Source organism: Heterodontus francisci, chromosome 1 (genome assembly GCF_036365525.1).
Source record: "Heterodontus francisci isolate sHetFra1 chromosome 1, sHetFra1.hap1, whole genome shotgun sequence".
Taxonomy (NCBI): domain Eukaryota; kingdom Metazoa; phylum Chordata; class Chondrichthyes; order Heterodontiformes; family Heterodontidae; genus Heterodontus; species Heterodontus francisci.
The window spans coordinates 5,769,696-5,789,012 of record NC_090371.1 but is presented as its reverse complement, the minus strand read 5'-3'; the positions used below and the strand labels follow the sequence as shown (position 1 = coordinate 5,789,012).

The 19,317-nt window shown below is 50.5% G+C and overlaps 1 protein-coding gene across 1 annotated transcript in view; it reads left to right on the top strand.

Annotated features, from left to right (window-relative positions):
- The window catches only part of LOC137377639 (disintegrin and metalloproteinase domain-containing protein 12-like), a 561,477-nt gene that overhangs the window by 50,861 nt on the left and 491,299 nt on the right, over positions 1-19,317 (top strand). The window contains exon 3 of the mRNA XM_068047508.1: positions 11,652-11,728. Within this exon, the coding sequence (XP_067903609.1) occupies positions 11,652-11,728 (77 nt within the window). The remainder of the gene's footprint in view (positions 1-11,651; positions 11,729-19,317) is intronic.

The window sequence follows — 19,317 nt, the reverse complement described above, 5'->3', positions numbered from 1 at the left end:
AGGATTCCTAGCCTCTGACCTGCTCTTGTAGCCACGGTATTTATATGGCTACTCCAGTTGAGTTTCTGGTCAATGGGGTAATGCCATTGAATGTCAAGGGGAGATGGTTAGATTCTCTCTTGTTGGAGATGGTCATTGCCCGGCACTTGTGTAGCACAAATGTTACTTGCTACTTATCAGCCCAAGCCTGGATATTGTACAAGTCTTGCTGCATTTTTACCCAGACTGCTTCAGTATCTTAGGAGTCGCGAATGGTGCTGAATATTGTGCACTCATCAGCGAACATCCCCACTTCTGACCTTATAATTGAAGGAAGGTCATTGATGAAGCAGCTGAAGATGGTTGAGCCGAGGACATTACCCTGAGGAACTCCTGCAGTGATGTCCTAGAGCTGAGATGATTGACCTCCAACAACCACAACTATCTTCCTTTGCACTCGCTATGACTCCAACCAGCAGTGTGTTTTCCCCCTGATTCCCATTGACCTCAGTTTTGCTAGGGCTCCTTGATGCCATACTTGGTCAAATGCTGCCTTGATGTCAAGGGCAGTCACTCTCACCTCTTGAGTTCAGCTCTTTTGTCCATGTTTGAACCAAGGCTGTAATGAGGTCAGGAGCTGAGTGGCCCTGGCGGAACCCAAACTGAGCGTCAGTGAGCAGGTTATTGCTAAGCAAGTGCTGCTTGATGGCACTGTTGATGACACCTTCCATCACTTTACTGATGATTGAGAGTAGACTGATGGGGCGGTAATTGGCTGGGTTGGACTTGTCCTGCTTTTTGTGAACAGGACATACCTGGGCAATTTTCCACATTGCCGGGTAGATGCCAGTGTCATAGCTTTACTGGAACAGCTTGGCTCGGGGTGAGGCAAGTTCTGGTGCACAGGTCTTCAGTACTATTGCTGGAATATTGTCAGGACCCATAGCTTTTGCAGTATCCAGTGCCTTCAGTCATTTCTTGATATCACGTGGAGTGAATCGAATTGGCTGAAGTCTGACATCTGTGATGCTGAGGACTTCAGGAGGAGGCCGAGATGGATCCTCAACTTGGCACTTCTGGCTGAAGATTGTTGCAAATGCTTCAGCCTTATCTTTCGCACTGATGTGCTGGGCTCCCCCATCATTGAGAATAGGGATATTTGTGGAGCCACCTCCTCCAGTTAGTTGTTTAATTGTCCACCACCATTCACGGCTGAATGTGGCAGGACTGCAGAGCTTAGATCTGATCCATTGGTTATGGGATCGCTTAGATCTGTCTATCGCATGCTGCCTATGCAGTTTGGCATGCAAGTAGTCCTGGGTTTTAGCTTCACCAGGTTGACACCTCATTTTGAGGTATGCCTGGTGCTGCTCCTGGCATGCCCTCCTGCACTCTTCATTGAAACAGGGCTGGTCTCCTGGCTTGATGGTAATGGTAGAGTGGGGGATATGCCGGGCCATGAGGTTACAGATTGTGGTTGAGTACAATTCTGCTGCTGCTGATGGCCCACAGCGCCTCATGGATGCCCAGTTTTGCATTGCTCGATCTGTTCGAAATCTATCCCATTTAGCACGGTGGTAGTGCCACACAACACGATGGACAGTATCCTCAACATGAAGGCGGGACTTTGTCTCCACAAGGACTGTACGGTGGTCCCTCCTACCAATACAGTCATGGACAGAAGCATCTGCGGCAGGCAGATTGGTGAGGACGAGGTCAAGTATGTTTTTCCCTCATGTTGGTTCCCCCACCACCTGCCTCACACCCAGTCTAGCGGCTATGTCCTTTAGGACTCGGCCAGCTCGGTCAGTAGTGGTGCTACCAAGCCATTCTTGGTGATGGACATTGATGTCCCCCACTCAGAGTACATTTTGTGCCATTGCCACCCTCAGTGCTTCCTCCAAGTGGTGTTCAACATGGAGGAGTACTGACTAATCAGCTGAGGGAGGGCGGTAGGTGGTAATTGGTAGGAGGTTACCTTGCCCATGTTTGACCTGATGTCATGAGACTTCATGGGGTCCGGAGTCGATGTTGAGGACTCCCAGGGCAACTTCCTCCCTACTGTATACCACTGTGCCGCCACCTCTGGTGGGTCTGTCCTGCCGGTGGGATAGCAGTGTCAGGGATATTGTCTGTGAGGTATAGAGTCGTAGAGTCGTACAGCACAGAAACAGGCCCTGCGGCCCATTGTGCCTGTGTCGGCCATACAGCACCCAACTATTTTAATCCCATATTCCTGCACTTGGCCTGTAGCCTTGTATGCTATGGCGATTCAAGAGGTCATCTAAATACTTCTTAAATGTTGTGAGGGTTCCTGCCTCCACTACCTCTTCAGGCAGTGTGTTCCAGATTCCAACCACCCTCTGTGTGAAAAAATGTTTCCTCAAATCTCCCCTAAACCTCCTGCCCCTGACCCCAAATCTATGCCCCCTGGTTCTTGACCCCTCTGCTAAGGGAAAAAGTTTCCTCCTATCTACCCTATCAATGCCCCTCATAATCTTGTGTACCTCAATCATGTCCCCCCTCAGCCTTCTCTGCTCTAAGGAAAACAACCCTAGCCTTTTCAGTCTCTCTTCATAACTGAAATGCTCCAGCCCAGGCAACTTCCTGGTGAATCTCCTCTGCACCCTCTCCAGTGCAATCACATCCTTCCTCTAGTGTGGTGACCAGAACTGTACACAGTACTCCAGCTGTGGCCTAATTAGCATTTTATACAGCTCTAACATATGCTCACTGCACTTATATTCTATGCCTCGGCTAATAAAGGCAAGTATCCCATATGCCTTCCTAACCAACTTATCTACCTGTGATGCTACCTTCAGTGATCTATGGACAAGTACACCAAGGTCCCTCTGACTTTCTGTACATCCTATGGTCCTACCATCCATTGTGTATTCCCTTGCCTTTATTAGTCCCGAAAATGCATTACCTCACACTTTTCCAGATTAAATTCCATTTGCCACTGCTCCGCCCATCTTACCAGCACATCTATATCGGCCTGTAATCTCAGGATTTCCTCCTCACTATTTAAAACACCACCAATGCTCGTGTCATCTGTGAACTTACTGATCATACCTTCTATATTCACGTCTAAATCATTAATGTACACTACAAATAGCAAGGGTTCCAGTTCCATCATCCCTGTGGTAAACCACTGGTCACAGGCTTCCACTCGCAAAAACAGCCCTCGACCATCACCCCCCTGCCTCCTGCCACTAAGCCAATTTTGGATCCAATTTGCCAAATTGCCCTGGATCCCATGGGCTCTTACCTTCTTAACCAATCTCCCATGCGGGACCTTATCAAAAACCTTACTGAAATCCATGTAGACTACATCAACTGCTTTACCCTCATCGATACATCTAGTCAGCTCCTCGAAAAATTCAATCAAGTTAGTTGGGCACGATCTCCCCCCTGACAAAGCCATGCTGACTATCCCTGATTAATCCCTGCCTCTCCAAATGGAGATTAATCCTGTCCCTCAGAATTTTATCCAAAATTTTCCCAATTACTAATGTTAGACTCACTGGCCTGTAATTACCTGGTTTATCCCTACTACCCTTCTTGAATAATGGTACCACATTCGCTGTCCTCCAGTCCTCTGGCACCTCTCCTGTGGCCAGAGAGAATTTGAAAAATTGTGTCAAAGCCCCTGCTATCTCCTCCCTTGCTTCACATAACAGCCTGGGATACATCTCATCTGGGCCTGGGGATTTATCCACTTTTAAGCCCGCTAAAGCAGCTAATATTTCCTCCCTTTCAATGCTAATGTGTTCAAGTATATCACAATCCCCCTCCCTGATCTCTACAGCTTCTCCACAGTGAACACAGATGAAAAGTAATCATTTAAAACCTCACCTATGTCCTCCAGCTCCACACACAGATTGCCACATTGGTCCCTAATGGGCCCCACTCTTTCCCTGGTTATCCTCTTGCCCTTAATATACTTATAAAACGCCTTGAGATTTCCTTTATCTTGCCCGCCAGTGTTTTTTCATGTCCCCTCTTCGCTCTCCTAATTTCTTCAAGTGTTACCCTACACTTTCTATATTCTTTGAGTGCCTCCGCTGTTTTCAGCACTTGGGATCTGCCTTAGGCCTCCTTTTGTTTCCTGATCTAATCCTCTATATCTCTTGACATTCAGGATTCCCTGGACTTGTTGCTCCTACCCTTCACCTTAACGGGTACATGTTGGCTCTGAACTCTCACTATTTCCTCTTTGAATGACTCCCACTGATGTGATGTAGACTTTCCTACAAGTAGCTGCTCCCAGTCCACTTTGGCCAGATCCTGTTTTATCAAATTGAAATCAGCCTTCCCCCAATTCAGTACCTTTATTTCTGGACCATCTTTGTCCTTTTCCATAACTACCTTAAATCTTACAGAGTTGTGGTCACTCTCCCCGAAATGTTCCCCCTTTGACACTTCTACCACTTGTCCACCTTCATTCCCTAGTATTAGGTCCAGTACTGCCCCTTCTCTTGTAGGACTTTCTACTTTATGGCTCAAAAAGCTCTCCTGTATGCAGTTTAAGAATTCCTCCCCCTTTTAGCCTATCCCAGTTAATATTGGGGAAGTTGAAATCCCCGACTATTATTACCCTATTATTTTTGCACCTCTCTGAGATTTGCCTACATATCTGCTCCTCTATCTCTCCCTGACTGTTTGGAGGTCTGCAGTACACACCCAGCCAAGTAATTTCCTGATTTTGTTTTTAAGTTCTACCCAAACGGCCTCATTTGAGGAACCTTCGAAGATATCATCCCTCCTTACTGCAGTAATTGACTCCTTGATCAACAGTGCAATGCCACCTCCTCTTTTACCCTCTCCCCTGTCACGCCTGAAGGTTCCATACCCTGGAATATTGAGCTGCCAGTCCTGCCCCTCCCTCAACCATGTCTCTGTGATAGCAATAATCTCATAATCCCATGTGCTAATCAATGCCCTCAATTCATCTGCCTTATTAGTAAGAGTCCTTGCATTGAAATATTGCTCTGCCTTCCAGAGTGACTCACTTTCTGTTCTATATTACCCCCTACTGTACCTCCACTCTGTATCCCATCCCCCTGCCAAATTAGTTTAAACCCCCCCCCCACCCCCGCAACAGAATTTGCAAATCTCCCAGCAAGGATGCTTGTCCCATTCCGGTTCAGGTGCAACCTGTCCAACAGGTCCCACCTTTGCCAGAAACAGACCCAGTGATCCAGGAAACTAAAGCCCTCCCTCCTGCGCCATCTCTTCAGCCACACATTCATCTGCTTTATCCTCCTATTCCTATACTCACTAGCACGTGGCACCAGGAGTAATCCAGAGATTACAACCTTAGAGGTCCTGCTTTTTAATCTGTTACCTAGCTCCCTAAATTCTTGTTGCAGGACCTCATCCTTTTTTCTACCTATGTTGTTGGTACCAATGTGAACCACGACCTCTGACTGTTTACCCTCCCCCTTCAGAATGTCCTGCAGCCGCTCCGTGACATCCTTGACCCTAGCACCAGGGAGGCAACATACCATCCTGGTGTCATGTTTGTGGTCACAGAAATGCCTATCTGTACCCCTTATGATAGAATCCCCTATCACTATGGCTCTTCCACTCCTTTTTCACCTCTGCTGTGCAGCAGAGCCATCCTTGGTGCCACGGACCTGGCTGTTGCTGCTTTCCCTGGTCATCCCTCCCAACAGTATTCAAAGTGGTATATCTGTTTGAGAGGGGGATGGCCACAGGGGACTCCTGTACTACCTGCCTGCACCTACTACTCCGCTTGGTGGTCACCTACTCCTTTTCTGCCTGTGCAGCCATTACCAACGGTGTGACCACATCTCAAAACACGCTATCCACGACTTCCTCAGCATCGCGGATGTTCCACAGTGAATCCACCCGCAGCTCTAGCTCCATAATACGGGTAGTCAGTAGCTGCAGATGATTCCGTGAGTATGACTATGTCAGGCTGTTGCTTGACTAGTCTGTGGGACAGCTCTCCCAACTTTGGCACAAGCCCCCAGATGTTCGGAAGGAGGACTTTGCAGGTTTGACAGGGCTCGGTTTGCCATTGTCGTTTCCGGTGCCTCGGTCGATGCCGGGTGGTCCGTCCGGTTTCATTCCTTTTTATTGACTTCGTAGCGGTTAGATACAACAGAGTGGCTTGCTAGGCCATTTCAGAGGGCATGTAAGAGTTAACCACATTGCTGTGGGTCTGGAGTCACATGTAGGCCAGACCAGGTAAGGACAGCAGATTTCCTTCCCTAAATAGGAAAAGAGTGACTAAAGGTAGTGTTGGTCTTCTCAGGAGAGAGTCTGGGGAATTGATATTGGAAAACAAGGAAGTGGCAGAGGTGTTGAATAGGTATTTTGTGTCTGTTTTCACTGCAGAATACTTAGAAAACCTGCCAAAGATACTTGAAAATCAAGAGGTGAAAAAGCGGGAGGAACTTAAAGCAATTACCATCACCAGGGAAAAGGTGCTGGGAAAACTATTCGACCTAAAGGCTGACACGTCCCCAGGACAAGATGGCCTGCATTCTCAGGTCTAAAGGAAGGGGCTGCAGAGATGGTTGAGGCTTTGGTTATAATCTAGCAAACGTAACACCTATATTCAAGAAAGGTGGGAGACAGAAAGCAGGAAACTATAGGCCAGTTAGCCTAACATCTGTCATAGGGTTAATACTAGAATCATTAAGAAGGAGGTTATAGCAGGATACTTAGAAGATTGGAATGGATCAGAAGAGTCACCTGGTTTTGTGAAAGGGAAATCATCTTTAACTAACTTATTAGAGTTTTTCGAGGAAGTAACAAGCAAGGTGGATAAAGGGGAACCTGTCAATGTGGTGTAAGATTTCGAAAAGGCATTTGATAAGGTGCCATATCAAAGATTACTGCACAAGATAAGAGTACATGGTGTAGGGTGTAACATATTAGCATAGATAAAGGACTGGTTGCCTAACAGGAACCAGAGAGTCGGGATAAATGGTTATTTTTCAGGTTGGCAAGCTGTAACTAGTGGAGTGCCACAGGGATCAATACTGGGGCCTCAACTATTTACAATTTATATCAATAACTTGGATGATGGGACTGAATGTATGGTAACTAAATTTGCTGGTGACACCAAGATAGGAAAGAACATAAGTTGTCAAGAGGAGGCAAAGAGTCTACAAAAGGAATTAGATTGGTTAAGTGAGTGGGCAAAAATTTAGCAGATGGAGTATAATGTGGGAAAATGTGAACTTGTCCACTTTGGCAGGAAGAATAGAAAAGCTGTATATTATTTAAATGGAGAGAGACTGCAGAACTCTACAGACAGAGGCCTCTGGGTGTCCTGGTACATGAATCACAAGAGATTATTACGCAGGTACAACAAGTGATTTGGAAGGCAAGTGGAATGTTGTCAAGGGGAATTGAAAAGAAAGTAGGGAGGTTTTACTGCAGCTGTACAGGACTCTTGGTGAAAACACATCTGAAGTACCGTGTACAGTTTTGGTCTCCTTATTTGAAAAAGGATATAATAGCATTCGAAGCAGTTCATAGAAGGTTCACGTGACTAATTCCAGCAATGAAGGGATTATCTTATGAACAAATGTTGAACAGGTTGCACCTATACCCATTGGAGTTCAGAAGAATGAGGTGAACTTATTGAAACGTATAAGATCCTAAGGAGACTTGATAGAGTGGATGTTTCCTCTTGTGGGGGAGACTAGAACCAGGGGACACAGTTTAAGAATAAGAGGGTCTTCCTTTTTTGATGGAGATTAGGAGAGCTTTTTTCTCTCAGAGGGTCTTCCCCAGAAGGCAGTGAAGGCTGGTTATTGACTTTATTCAAGGCTCAGTTCTTTACACAAAGGGTGGTGAGTGCCTGAAACTTGCTGCCGGGGGAGGTGGTGGAAGCAGATACGATAGCGACGTTTAAGAGGCATCTTGACAAATACATGAATAGGATGGGAATAGAGGGATACGGTTCCCGGAAGCGCAGAAGGTTTTAGTTTAGACAGGCATCAAGATCGGCACAGGCTTGGAGGGCTGAATGGCCTGTTCCTGTGCTGTACTGCTCTTTGTTCTTTGTTCTCAGTTAGATAAATTTTTGATAGACAAAGGAGTCAAGGGGGGCAGACCAGCAAGTGGAGTTGAGACCACAACCAGATCAGCCGTGATCTTATCGAACGGCAGAGCAGGCCCGAAGGGCTGAGTGGCCTACTCCTACTTCCATGTTCCGATCTTCCAATGTTCTGCTCAGCCAATAACCTAACAAGGTTAATAATTTGCCTTCAATTCCATGAGCTTTAACTTAAGCTAACAGTCTCGGATGAAGGACCTCATCAAATGCCTTCTGGAATTCCATATAAATAACATCCATCAACATTCCCCTGTCCAATACTTTAGTTATCACTTCAAAAAGTTCAAGCAGGTTTGTTGGGATGACCTGCCCTTTACAAATCCATGCTGGCTCTCTCTGATCAGCTGAAAATCTTCAAGGTGTTGACACCCTATCCTTAACGATAGACTTCAGCAGCTTTTGGACATTAGGCTAACTGATCTATCATACCCTAGTTTCTGTCATCTTTTAAAAATAATAAAGCAATATAAATATATTATAAATATAAACTGGCATGTAGAAAGGCACAGATTAATCAAGGATGGTTAGTCTGGATTTGTCTAGAGAAGATCATGTCTGACAACTTAATTAAATCTTCTGAAGAGATAACACATTTGATATAGTTTGCATGGATTTTAGCGAGGATTTTGACAAGTCCCACATGACAGACTAGTCAGAAAAGTAAAAACCCATGGGATCTAAGGGAAAGTGACAAGTTGAATACAAAATTGGCAAAGTGGCAGAAACCAAAGAGTAATGGTTGATTGGTGTTTCCAGTGGAATTCTGCAGGGCGCAATACTGAGTCCCTTGCTGTTCATGGTATATATCAATGATTTATACTTAAACGTAGGGATCATTCTTAAGATGTTTGCAGATGATACAAAAATTGGCCATGTGGTTGATAGTGAAATAGAAAGCTGTAAATTGCAGGAAGGTATCAACGGACTGGTCAGGTGAGCGGAAAAATGGAACTGGAAAATACATTTGGGAAGAGCAAACAAGGCAAGAGAATACACACTAAATGGTAGGATACTGAGAAGTGTAGAGGTACAGAGGGACCATGGAGGTAGCAGGACAGGTAGATAAGGTGGTTAAGAAGGCATATGCGATTCTTTTCTTTATTGGCCTAGGCACAGAATTTAAGAGCAGGGAGGTTATCCTACAGCTGTACAGAACAATAGTTGGCCCACAGTTAGAGTAATGCATACAGTTCTGGTCACCACATTACTGGAAGGATGTGATCACAGAGGTGCTGAGGAGATTTACAAGGATGTTGCCAGGAATGGTGAATTTTAGCTCTGAGGCAAGATTATGTGGGCTGTAGTTATTTTTTTTGGCACTGTACTTTGGTGTACTTGTCCATAGATCACTGAAGGCAACAGCACAGGTAGATAAGGTGGTTAGGAAGGCAGATGGGATACTTGCCTTTGTTAGCCGAGGCATAGAATGTAAGAGCAGGGAGGTTATGATGGAGCTGTATAAAACACTAGTTAGGCCACAGCTGGAGTACTGTGTACAGTTCTGGGCACCACATTAGAGGAAGGATGTGATTGCACTGGAGAGGGTGCAGAGGAGATTCACCAGGAAGTTGCCTGGGCTGGAGCATTTCAGCTATGGAGAGAGACTGAAAAGGCTAGGGTTGTTTTCCTTAGAGCAGAGAAGGCTGAGGGGGAACATGATAGAGGTATACAAGATTATGAGGGGCATTGATAGGTTAGAGAGGAAGAAACTTTTTCCCTTAGCGGAGGGATCAATAACCAGGGGGCATAGATTTGAGGTGAGGGGCAGGCGGTTTAGAGGGGATTTGAGGAAAAAAAATTTCACTCAGAGGGTGGTTGGAATCTGGAACACACTGCCTGACGAGGTGGTAGAGGCAGGAAACCTCAAAACATTTAAGAAGTATTTAGATGAGCACTTGAAATGCCGTAGCATACAAGGCTACGGGCCAAGTGCAGGAAAATGGGATTAGAATAGATAGGTGCTTGATGGCCTGCACAGACATGATGGGCCGAAGGGCCTGTTTCTGTGCTGTAAAGCTCTATGACTCTATGAGGAGGCTGAGAGAAGATTTAGTTCAGGTGTATAGAATTATGAGGAGCCAAGATAGATTGGATAGAGAGAAAGGACCTATTTCCCTTCACAGAGAGTTCACTAACTGGGGGCATAGATTTAAAGTGATTGAAAGAAGGATTAGAGGAGAGTTGAGGAGATTTTTTTCACCAAGAGGGTGTGGGGTTCTGGAACTCACCACCTGAAAGAGTGGTAGAGGCAGAAACTCTTGTCACACTTAAACAACACCTGGATAGGCACTGAAAGTGCTGTAAACTACAGGGCTACAGACCAACAGCTGGCCAGTGTGATTAGACTGGATAACTCTTTTATGGCTGTCACAGACACGATGGGCTGAATGGCCTCCTTCTGTGCCATAAATATTCTATGTTTCTAAGTTTGTATGATAGAGTTGGGATGGGATGTTCGACTGGGATTTACAGTAAGGTGAAAGGCAAGGAGGAGTTTGCAAATCAGGATGAGACAGAAATTGAGAGAGACAGAGAAAGCAAGTAATATGTGAGTCCATGCTCGTACTCCAGTATTTGTGATGTTGTGTTGTACTGTGCTCGGATCACTCACATGTGGTTCAGAATTGGAAAGTACCGCTCTCAAAAGGGAATTGGATAAATACTTGAAGGAGAAAGAACTGCAGGAAAAGGGATTATTTATATTTGTTCACAGCTTGTGGATGTCACTGGCTAGGTCAGCATTTATTGTCCATCTCTAATTGCCCTTGAGAAGCTCAGTGGATGAATATAACTGAGTGTCTTGCTAGGCTAGTTCAAAGGGCAGTTAAGAGTCAACCTCATTACTGTAGGTCTGGATTCACATCTAGGTTAGACTGGGTAATGATGGCAAGTTAAGTGGGATTGGGGTGGCACAGTGGCGCAGTGGTTAGCACCGCAGCCTCACAGCTCCAGCGACCCGGGTTCAATTCTGGGTACTGCCTGTGTGGAGTTTGCAAGTTCTCCCTGTGTCTGCGTGGGTTTCCTCCGGGTGCTCCGGTTTCCTCCCACATGCCAAAAACTTGCAGGTTGATCGGTAAATTGGCCATTACAAATTGCCCCTAGTGTAGGTAGGTGGTAGGGAAATATAGGGACAGGTGGGGATGTGGTAGGAATATGGAATTAGTGTAGGATTAGTATAAATGGATGGTTGATGGTCAGCACAGACTTGGTGGGCCGAATGGCCTGTTTCAGTGCTGTATCTCTAAACTAAACTAAACTGGAATACTCTTGGAAAGAGCCAGCAGAGCCTAGATGGGCCGAATAACATCCTTCTGTTCTTCACTATTCCATTATTCTATGGTCAGTACAGGAGATAGCTGCTCCTTCTGTAGAAATCAGTAGAGATCCTAAAGGTGTTCTGTACCTGCCCTGGGAGTGATTGATAGGACAGCGAAGAGGGAGCTTTACTCTGAATACATTCATACTGTCATTTACTCTTGAATGGAAATAACTGTCTTGTGAGTAAGTATGGGAGCTTCAGTGAAGAAATCACAGTCTAATAATGAGTATTTCATTGTGCCCTATGTAGAGGAGCTATCCAAACCACATCAGCATCTCAGTGAAGCTAGAGGGGGAGGACTTAACGCTGGATCTCAGGAGAAATAAGTGAGTAAATCTTGCTTTGTACAAGGAAGAATAAGACTGTATCACCTATCTACTGGACTTGTTCACACTGCCTTGTACTTGAATTTCAGTGAGCAGTGTTTATTTAATATTAAATTGAAGGATATCCTGTCCAAAATGTTCACGATAGAAAAGTGTGGAGGAAGTTTTACTCTGTAGATAACGCGTTTTTTTTTTTAAATTTTTCTTTTTTCTTTTTTTTTGTTAAAAGATTCATCAAGTCATTGTGGAATCAACAGTGTTTGATGGGGACAGTGTAGAGGGAGCTTTACTCTGTACCTAACCAATACTGTACCTGTCCTGTGAGTGTTTGATGGGACAGTGCAGAGGGAGCTTTACTCTGTACCTAACCCCCGTTTTTTTTTTATCCCCGTTTTTTTTTTTTTCTTTTTCTTTTTTTTAAGGTGGCCTTTATACCCCAGGCCCCTTTTATATATTTTATGTCGAGGGGGCCTTTATTCCTCAGGCCCCCTTTATACATTTTTTATGTCGAGGGGGCCTTTATTCCTCAGGCCCCCTTTATATACACACTTATATTTTTAAAATAACTTTATTAAAACCAGATAAATAAACAAAAAAACTCAAATTAAAATGCCATTCTCGGCGTCGACGATGCACTCCAGTCCCTGCGGTGACCACCGGTCGCGGAAGGCCTCAAGCGTACCGGCGGACACCACATGCTCCTTTTCCAGGGACACCCGGGCGCGAACGTAACCGCGGAAGAGGGGCAGGCAATCGGGGAGGACGGACCCCCCGACGGCCCGCAACCTGGACCTGTGAATTGCCACCTTGGCCAGGCCCAGGAGCAGACCGACGAGGAGATCCTCCTCCCGGCCCAAGCCCCTCCGCACCGGGTGCCCAAAGATCAGGAGCGTGGGACTGAAGTGCAGCCAGAATTTGAGGAGCAGCCCCTTCAGATACTCAAATAGGGGCTGCAACCTCGCACACTCCGTATAAATGTGGAACACGGACTCGTCCAGGCCGCAGAAAGTACAGCTGGCCTGGGAGTCCGTGAACCTACTTAAAAGCCTATTGCACGGGACTGCTCTGTGCAGCACCCTCCACCCCAGGTCCCCGATGTAAAGGGGGAAGACTCCCGCGTAGAGAGACCTCCATCGGGGTTTCCCCTCGCCGCCAGATGGCAACGCGGACCGCCAGGGCGTGTCCGGCCGGCTGACGAGGGCGAGGAAGTGGAGAGTGTGCAGGAGCAGCCCGTACAGGAAACCCCTCCGCGCCGATTGGAATGGCACGGAGGGCATTTCCGAGAGGCGGCTCGGGTTGTGCGGGACCAGCTCCCGAGGAGGGTTTCGGGGCCTGGGTCCGATGAGCAGTTCCGGCCGAGCGGGGGTCAGCTCGGCCGGGATCGCTCCGCACTCCCGAGCCCCCTCGCCACCCGCAGTGAGGGGCGTCCCGGGGGTTTCGGCTACTCCTCCGCCCGCCGGACCGTCCCCGGAGTCGGCCGCCCGGACAGCCGAGGCGCTCTCCTCCGCCGGCGGGGGAGCGCCCTGACTGGAGGCGACCATGTTCCAGACTCGGAAAAGATCCCGGTAAAAGACAGGTAACTCCCTCAGAGAGGCGCGGCTAACGGACTCCACCGGGAGCTGCGTGTCGTCTTGAAGGCAGTGACACTGGCGGAAAAAATACGTCGCCAGCGCACACCATCTGGGAGGACGCTCGACGTACAGGTATCTCTGCAGGGTCCGAAGGCGGAGAGTCGCAGCCTGGGTGCGGACGCACACCAGCGACTGACCGCCCTCCTCGATCGGGAGACTCAGGACCGCGGCAGAGACCCAGTGTTTCCTCTTGCCCAAGAAGAAATCGACGAGTTTCTTCTGGATCTTGGTGGCAAATACAGGGGGCGGGGCCAAAGTGACCAACCGGTACCACAGCATGGAGGCCACCAGTTGGTTTATGACCAACGCTCGGCCCCTGTAGGAAAGCACTCGGAGCAGTCCTGTCCAGCGCCCCAGCCGAGCGGTGACTTTAGCCTCCAACTCCTGCCAGTTTGCCGGCCAGGCTTCCTCAGCGGGGCTAAGGTGGACTCCCAGATAGAGGAGGTGCGTGGTGCTCCACGCAAAAGGTGTCATCTCCTCCGGCAGGGAGTCCACCCGCCACTGACCAACCAGGAGTCCGGAACATTTCTCCCAATTGATGCTCGCGGAGGACGCGGCAGAAAAGGTCTGCTGGCAGTCGCGCATCCTCCGCAAGTCAACGGGATCTGTGATTGCGAGGAGCACGTCTTCGGCGTAAGCCGAGAGGACGACCCGCATGGCCGGCTCGCGCAGAACCAATCCCGTCAACCTCCTGCGAAGCAGGCACAGGAAGGGCTCCACGCAGATGGTATACAATTGGCCGGACATGGGGCACCCCTGACGCACTCCTCTCCCAAATCGAAGGGGCGCCGTCAAGGACCCATTAACTTTGACTAGACACTCTGCGGCGACGTATAAAAGTCGGACCCGGGCCACGAAATGCGGCCCGAGTCCGAAAGCGCGCAGAGTCCCGAAAAGGTAATCGTGATCCACCCTGTCGAACGCCTTCTCCTGATCGAGGGAGAGAAAGGCGACCGACTGACCAGTCCTCTGGGAAAGATGGATCAGGTCCCGGACCAGGTGGATGTTGTCCTGGATGGACCGGCCCGGGACCGTGTAGGACTGGTCGGGGTGGATCATGTGGGCCAGCACGGAGCCCAGGCGGGTAGACATAGCCCGGGCAAAGATCTTATAATCCGTGCTGAGGAGGGAGACCGGACGCCAGTTTTTAAGCAGGCGGAGATCGCCCCTCTTCGGCAGCAGGACGATGACCGCCCTGCGCCACGAGAGGGGCATCTCCCCGGTCGCCAGGCTTTCCCCCAGGACCCGCGCGTAATCGTCCCCCAGGACGTCCCAGAACGCCCTGAGGAACTCCACGGTCAACCCATCCAGCCCTGGGGATTTGCCCCTCGAGAGCTGGTGGAGGGCGCCAGTCAGCTCCGCCAACGTGAGCGGAGCCTCCAATCCTTCGGCGCCCTCCGGGCTGTCCTGCGGCAGGTCCTCCCACAAAACTCTGCGCGCATCCTCGCTGGACGGATCCGGAGAGAACAACGCACTGTAATAAGTCCGGACCAGGAGGCCCATTCCCTCCGGATCCGTGATGGAGGATCCGTCGTCGGCCAGCAGCTCGACGAGCTGCTTACGGACCCCCCGCCATTTTTCCAGCGAGTAGAAGAAGGGAGAGGCGCGGTCCAAATCTTCCAGGATCTGGATCCGCGACCTCACGTACGCGCCTCGGGACCCTATGAGCTGCAGGTCCCTCAGCGCGCCCTTCTTCTCTTTGTACGCCTGCCACAGAGCCGGGTCCACGACGGCATGACCGAGGCGGGACTCCAAGTCGAGCACCTCCCTCTCAAGGCGCCCGATCTCGGCTTCCCGCCTCTTGGTCGACCCCTTCGCATACTCCTGACAGAAGACGCGGATGTGAGTCTTGCCCACATCCCACCATAGCCTCAAGGAGGGGAAGCCCCCCTGCTTCCTTCTCCAGTCGGCCCAGAATCGACAGAACGAGTCCCGAAATCGCACGTCCTCCAGCAGCTGGTTGTTAAAGTGCCAGTACGCGGACCCCGCCCGCGTGCGGAGTGGAGTGAACTCCGCCCACACCAAGCGGTGGTCCGAGCACGGCACCAGCCGCATGGAGGCCGCCGAGACACGGGAGACGTACGCCTGCGAAATGTACAGGCGGTCGATTCGCGACCCCCCTCCTCCAGACCTCCACGTGAAGGCGCTGGAGTCGGGATGGAGATTCCGCCAGACGTCCACCAAGTTAAGGGAGCTGATCAGTCCCCTCAACTTCTCCACCGACGCTTGGCCGCGCTGGGGACCGGAGCGATTCCCCACCTCGAGGGTGCAGTTAAAATCCCCCCCGAGGATGATGCATTCGCCGCTATCGATGGAGCTCAAGAGAGCGGACACTTCTTCAAAGAAGCGCGCTTGCAACGCGCCGGGCCTGGGCGCGTACACGTTCACAAAATGGAGCGGCACGCTACCCAGGCGAACGGCGAGGTGGAGCAAACGGCCCGGCACTAGCTCCTTGACCCCCAAGATCTCCGGCTGAAAAGTCAGGGCCAACAAGATAGCCACCCCACTCGAAATAGGGGTGAGGTGACTCATGTAGACCCCACCCTGCCACTCCAGGAGCCAGGTGGCTTTGTCGCCAGGAACGGTGTGGGTTTCCTGCAGAAAGCTCACCGCATATCTCCCTTCCCTAAGGACTGAGAGATTGTGAAATCTGCGGTGAGACCCCCTGCTGCCGTTGATGTTGAGGCTGGCTATGGTTATCTTCATGTCAAAGGTACTTAAAACCCGTCACCAACAGCTCACTGTGAGGAGGGAGTGGAAGTGCACCTGGCCCTCCACTCCCCCAGCAACCCATTGAGGAACACATTAAAACGGCGCCTCTCAACCAGTTTCACGTCCGCGCGCTTGCCCGCTATCTTAAGGGCGGCACGGACGGACTGTATAATCAGCGCCAGATTCGACCAGCGGTCGAGGGCCAGCTGAACTTTATTGCGGCAGCCCCTGCAAACCGCGAGGAAATCCCGGAGTTCCGCCGTGGGGATGAGAGGAGATTCGGTGGGAGGCACGAGGGACTCCACCACCTCACTGGCGATGGAATCAAGATCATCCTCCGTGCCCCACACCGAATCCCCATCCTCCTCCAGGTCGTCACCGCCAGCAGCCGACACATCCACTACACACTGTGGGGCGGACGTCCCGGCCGCGCCAGCTGGTCCCGCCTCCGTCACGATCCCACCCCCAGGATCGATGGCAGAGGAGTCCTCTCTGGGTTCTATTGTAAAACTGGAGCCTGTTGGCGCCAGCAGCCCAGGACCCCCCTCCACCTCCGTCCCCAGGCCAATCAGTGGTTCAGGGGAGACATAAGATCCCGATTCCGGAAATCCAGCCAGAGCCGAGATCGGAGGCGGAAAGAGGAGGCCATCTCCCGCTCTGCCAGCACCCACAGGTCCAGCAAATGGGGCAGCATTCTCAGTTTTCACCGGGTCAGGTGTCTCCTGGTTGGTGGTGGACTCTGGCTGGGAGGGCTCACCCTCTGGGGCGACGCCTTCCCCTTCATTCAGGGCACCCGACCCAGTAGCAGTGGCGGAATGGGAGGCGTCCCCAGGCTCCCCCACCACACGCAGGGCCCCACTTACTCCTTCAGGAGGGGCCTCATGTACCGGGGCCTTCCCCTCCCCTCCATCCTGAGGAATAGGGAGCTCCTGCCCGGACTTTGCAGCCTTGGTGGTGGCGGTAGAGGGAACCTGAGGACCAGAAACAGGAGACAGCTCCCCTCCAACAGATGGGCCCAGCACCTTAGGGCCCTGTGTTATTTCTGTGGAGGGGTGCCTTCTCCTCTTTTTCCCACTAGGGCGCGGAGGCTCAGAGCCCTCCATGTCATCAGAGGCCTCCGCCTCTGCACCCTTTTTTTCCTTTTTAGTCACCCTGGGCCTGAGCCCAGCCCTGTGACAGGTGGATTCCATGGGAATGGGCTTTGGGCTGAGCTCAGGCTTGGGTTGAGTCAAAGTGTCCAGGGGACGCGCCTCATGATGTTTCTTTTTTCCCCACGTCTTCCTTCCGCTCGGACGGACGCTCCCCTCCCCGCCGGAGGCTGTGAAAACCACAGCCTCCAGAACCGACTGAGCGGTGTCTATTGGATGTGTGGGGGGATTGGGAGGAGGTGCTGTGGAACCACTCTGGGCCGCCGAAGTGGAGCTGGTGGCCGGGAGATTGGGGCAGTTCTTCCGAACATGCCCCACCCCCTTGCAGACGTGGCACCGCGCCCCGTCCGAGGTCCAAAAGACGCGGTAGGCCGTCCCCTGGAACTCCACATTAAATTGGCCCACCGTATCCTCCTCCCGCGCCAGCTGCATAAATAACTGGCGGCGGAAGGAGTAGACATGTTGGAGGCTGTGCTCCCGAAGACCAAGCCGGACTGGGGTGATCCCCGACCTCACCTCCCCCAGATGGTGCAGGTGGGGGAGGAGGAGCTCACTGGGAATGAAGGGTGGGACGTTGGACAACATTATCCGATGCGCAGTGGCCCCCAGAGGGTCCACTGGCAGGAAGGTCCCCCCCACAGCGAGCCCCTTACTCAGGGCCAGGGACACCGCCCGCTCGGTCCTCAAAAAGAACACAGCCTTCCCATACATCTTTGAGGCCGCAACAATGGCCGAGGGGCCGACAACCTCGGACATCGCCTTTACGCAGGCCTCAATAGACATGTTGGGGTGGGGATAGCTCTTCACCCCATGGCTGGATGTTATTAGTTTAAAGGGTGACGGGGTCACGTGGGCAGCCACAGAAGCTGCACCTGCATCGGTAGTAGAGGGCCCCGCCACTGGTGATGAAGGGCTTGCCATGGGTCTAAGAGCTAAACCCACCCCAAATTGTGGGCTTGCACACCAAATATCAGCGATTCACTGAAAATATTGAATATGTATTAAAGACAAGCAAACAAACAACAGGTTCGTGGAGAGGCTGAGGTAATAGAGGAGAGGCAAAGGCAGGCTGTAAGGGATGACTTGCTTTCTGGAGGTGGTGCTCACAGTACACTTAAAACAGTCTTTGAACTTGGTCTTCCGGTCTTCTGGTTGGGGGAGTCGTCTTCACCTGGGTCAGCTGAAGCTGCCCAGGCACTATCTATCCCCTTCCGTCTGTTTAGCTGGGCAGCTTCAGCTGACCCAGGCTTGGCAATTGGGGTGGGGAGGGAGCTTCCCTGTGTGCTTTTGCAGCAGCAAAGATTCCTGTTGAATTGGCAGCCCCACCCCTTGTTGGTCCAGCCACTTGTTCCTCCCCCAACAGTCCAAAGTAAATTACTGGTGTTCAGCACCCACCTCCAGACAAAGCCTTGTTTCCAAAAAATGTCTCTTTCTTCTCTTTAATGGAGATTGTTGTTGAAGTTTCACCTCTGCTTAGTTGTAGCTGCTCTCCCTTGCTCAGTGTAGCTCCTCTCTCCACCTCTGCAACCTCCAACTGCCACCAGCACTGTCAGCTGAGACTCGTTGCTGCAATCAGCAGTCAATTAGCGATAGCACCGTTTTGTGAAGGGTAGGTTGTGCCTCACAAACCTTATTGAGTTTTTCGAGAAGGTGACCAAACAGGTGGATGAAGGTAAAGCAGTGGATGTGGTGCATATGGATTTCAGTAAGGCGTTTGATAAGGTTCCCCACGGTAGGCTATTGCAGAAAATACGGAAGTATGGGGTTGAAGGTGATTTAGAGCTTTGGATCAGAAATTGGCTAGCTGAAAGAAGACAGAGGGTGGTGGTTGATGGCAAATGTTCATCCTGGAGTTTAGTTACTAGTGGTGTACCGCAAGGATCTGTTTTGGGGCCACTGCTGTTTGTCATTTTTATAAACGACCTGGATGAGGGTGTAGAAGGGTGGGTTAGTAAATTTGCGGATGACACGAAGGTCGGTGGAGTTGTGGATAGTGCCGAAGGATGTTGTAGGGTACAGAGGGACATAGATAGGCTGCAGAGCTGGGCTGAGAGATGGCAAATGGAGTTTAATGCGGAAAAGTGTGAGGTGATTCACT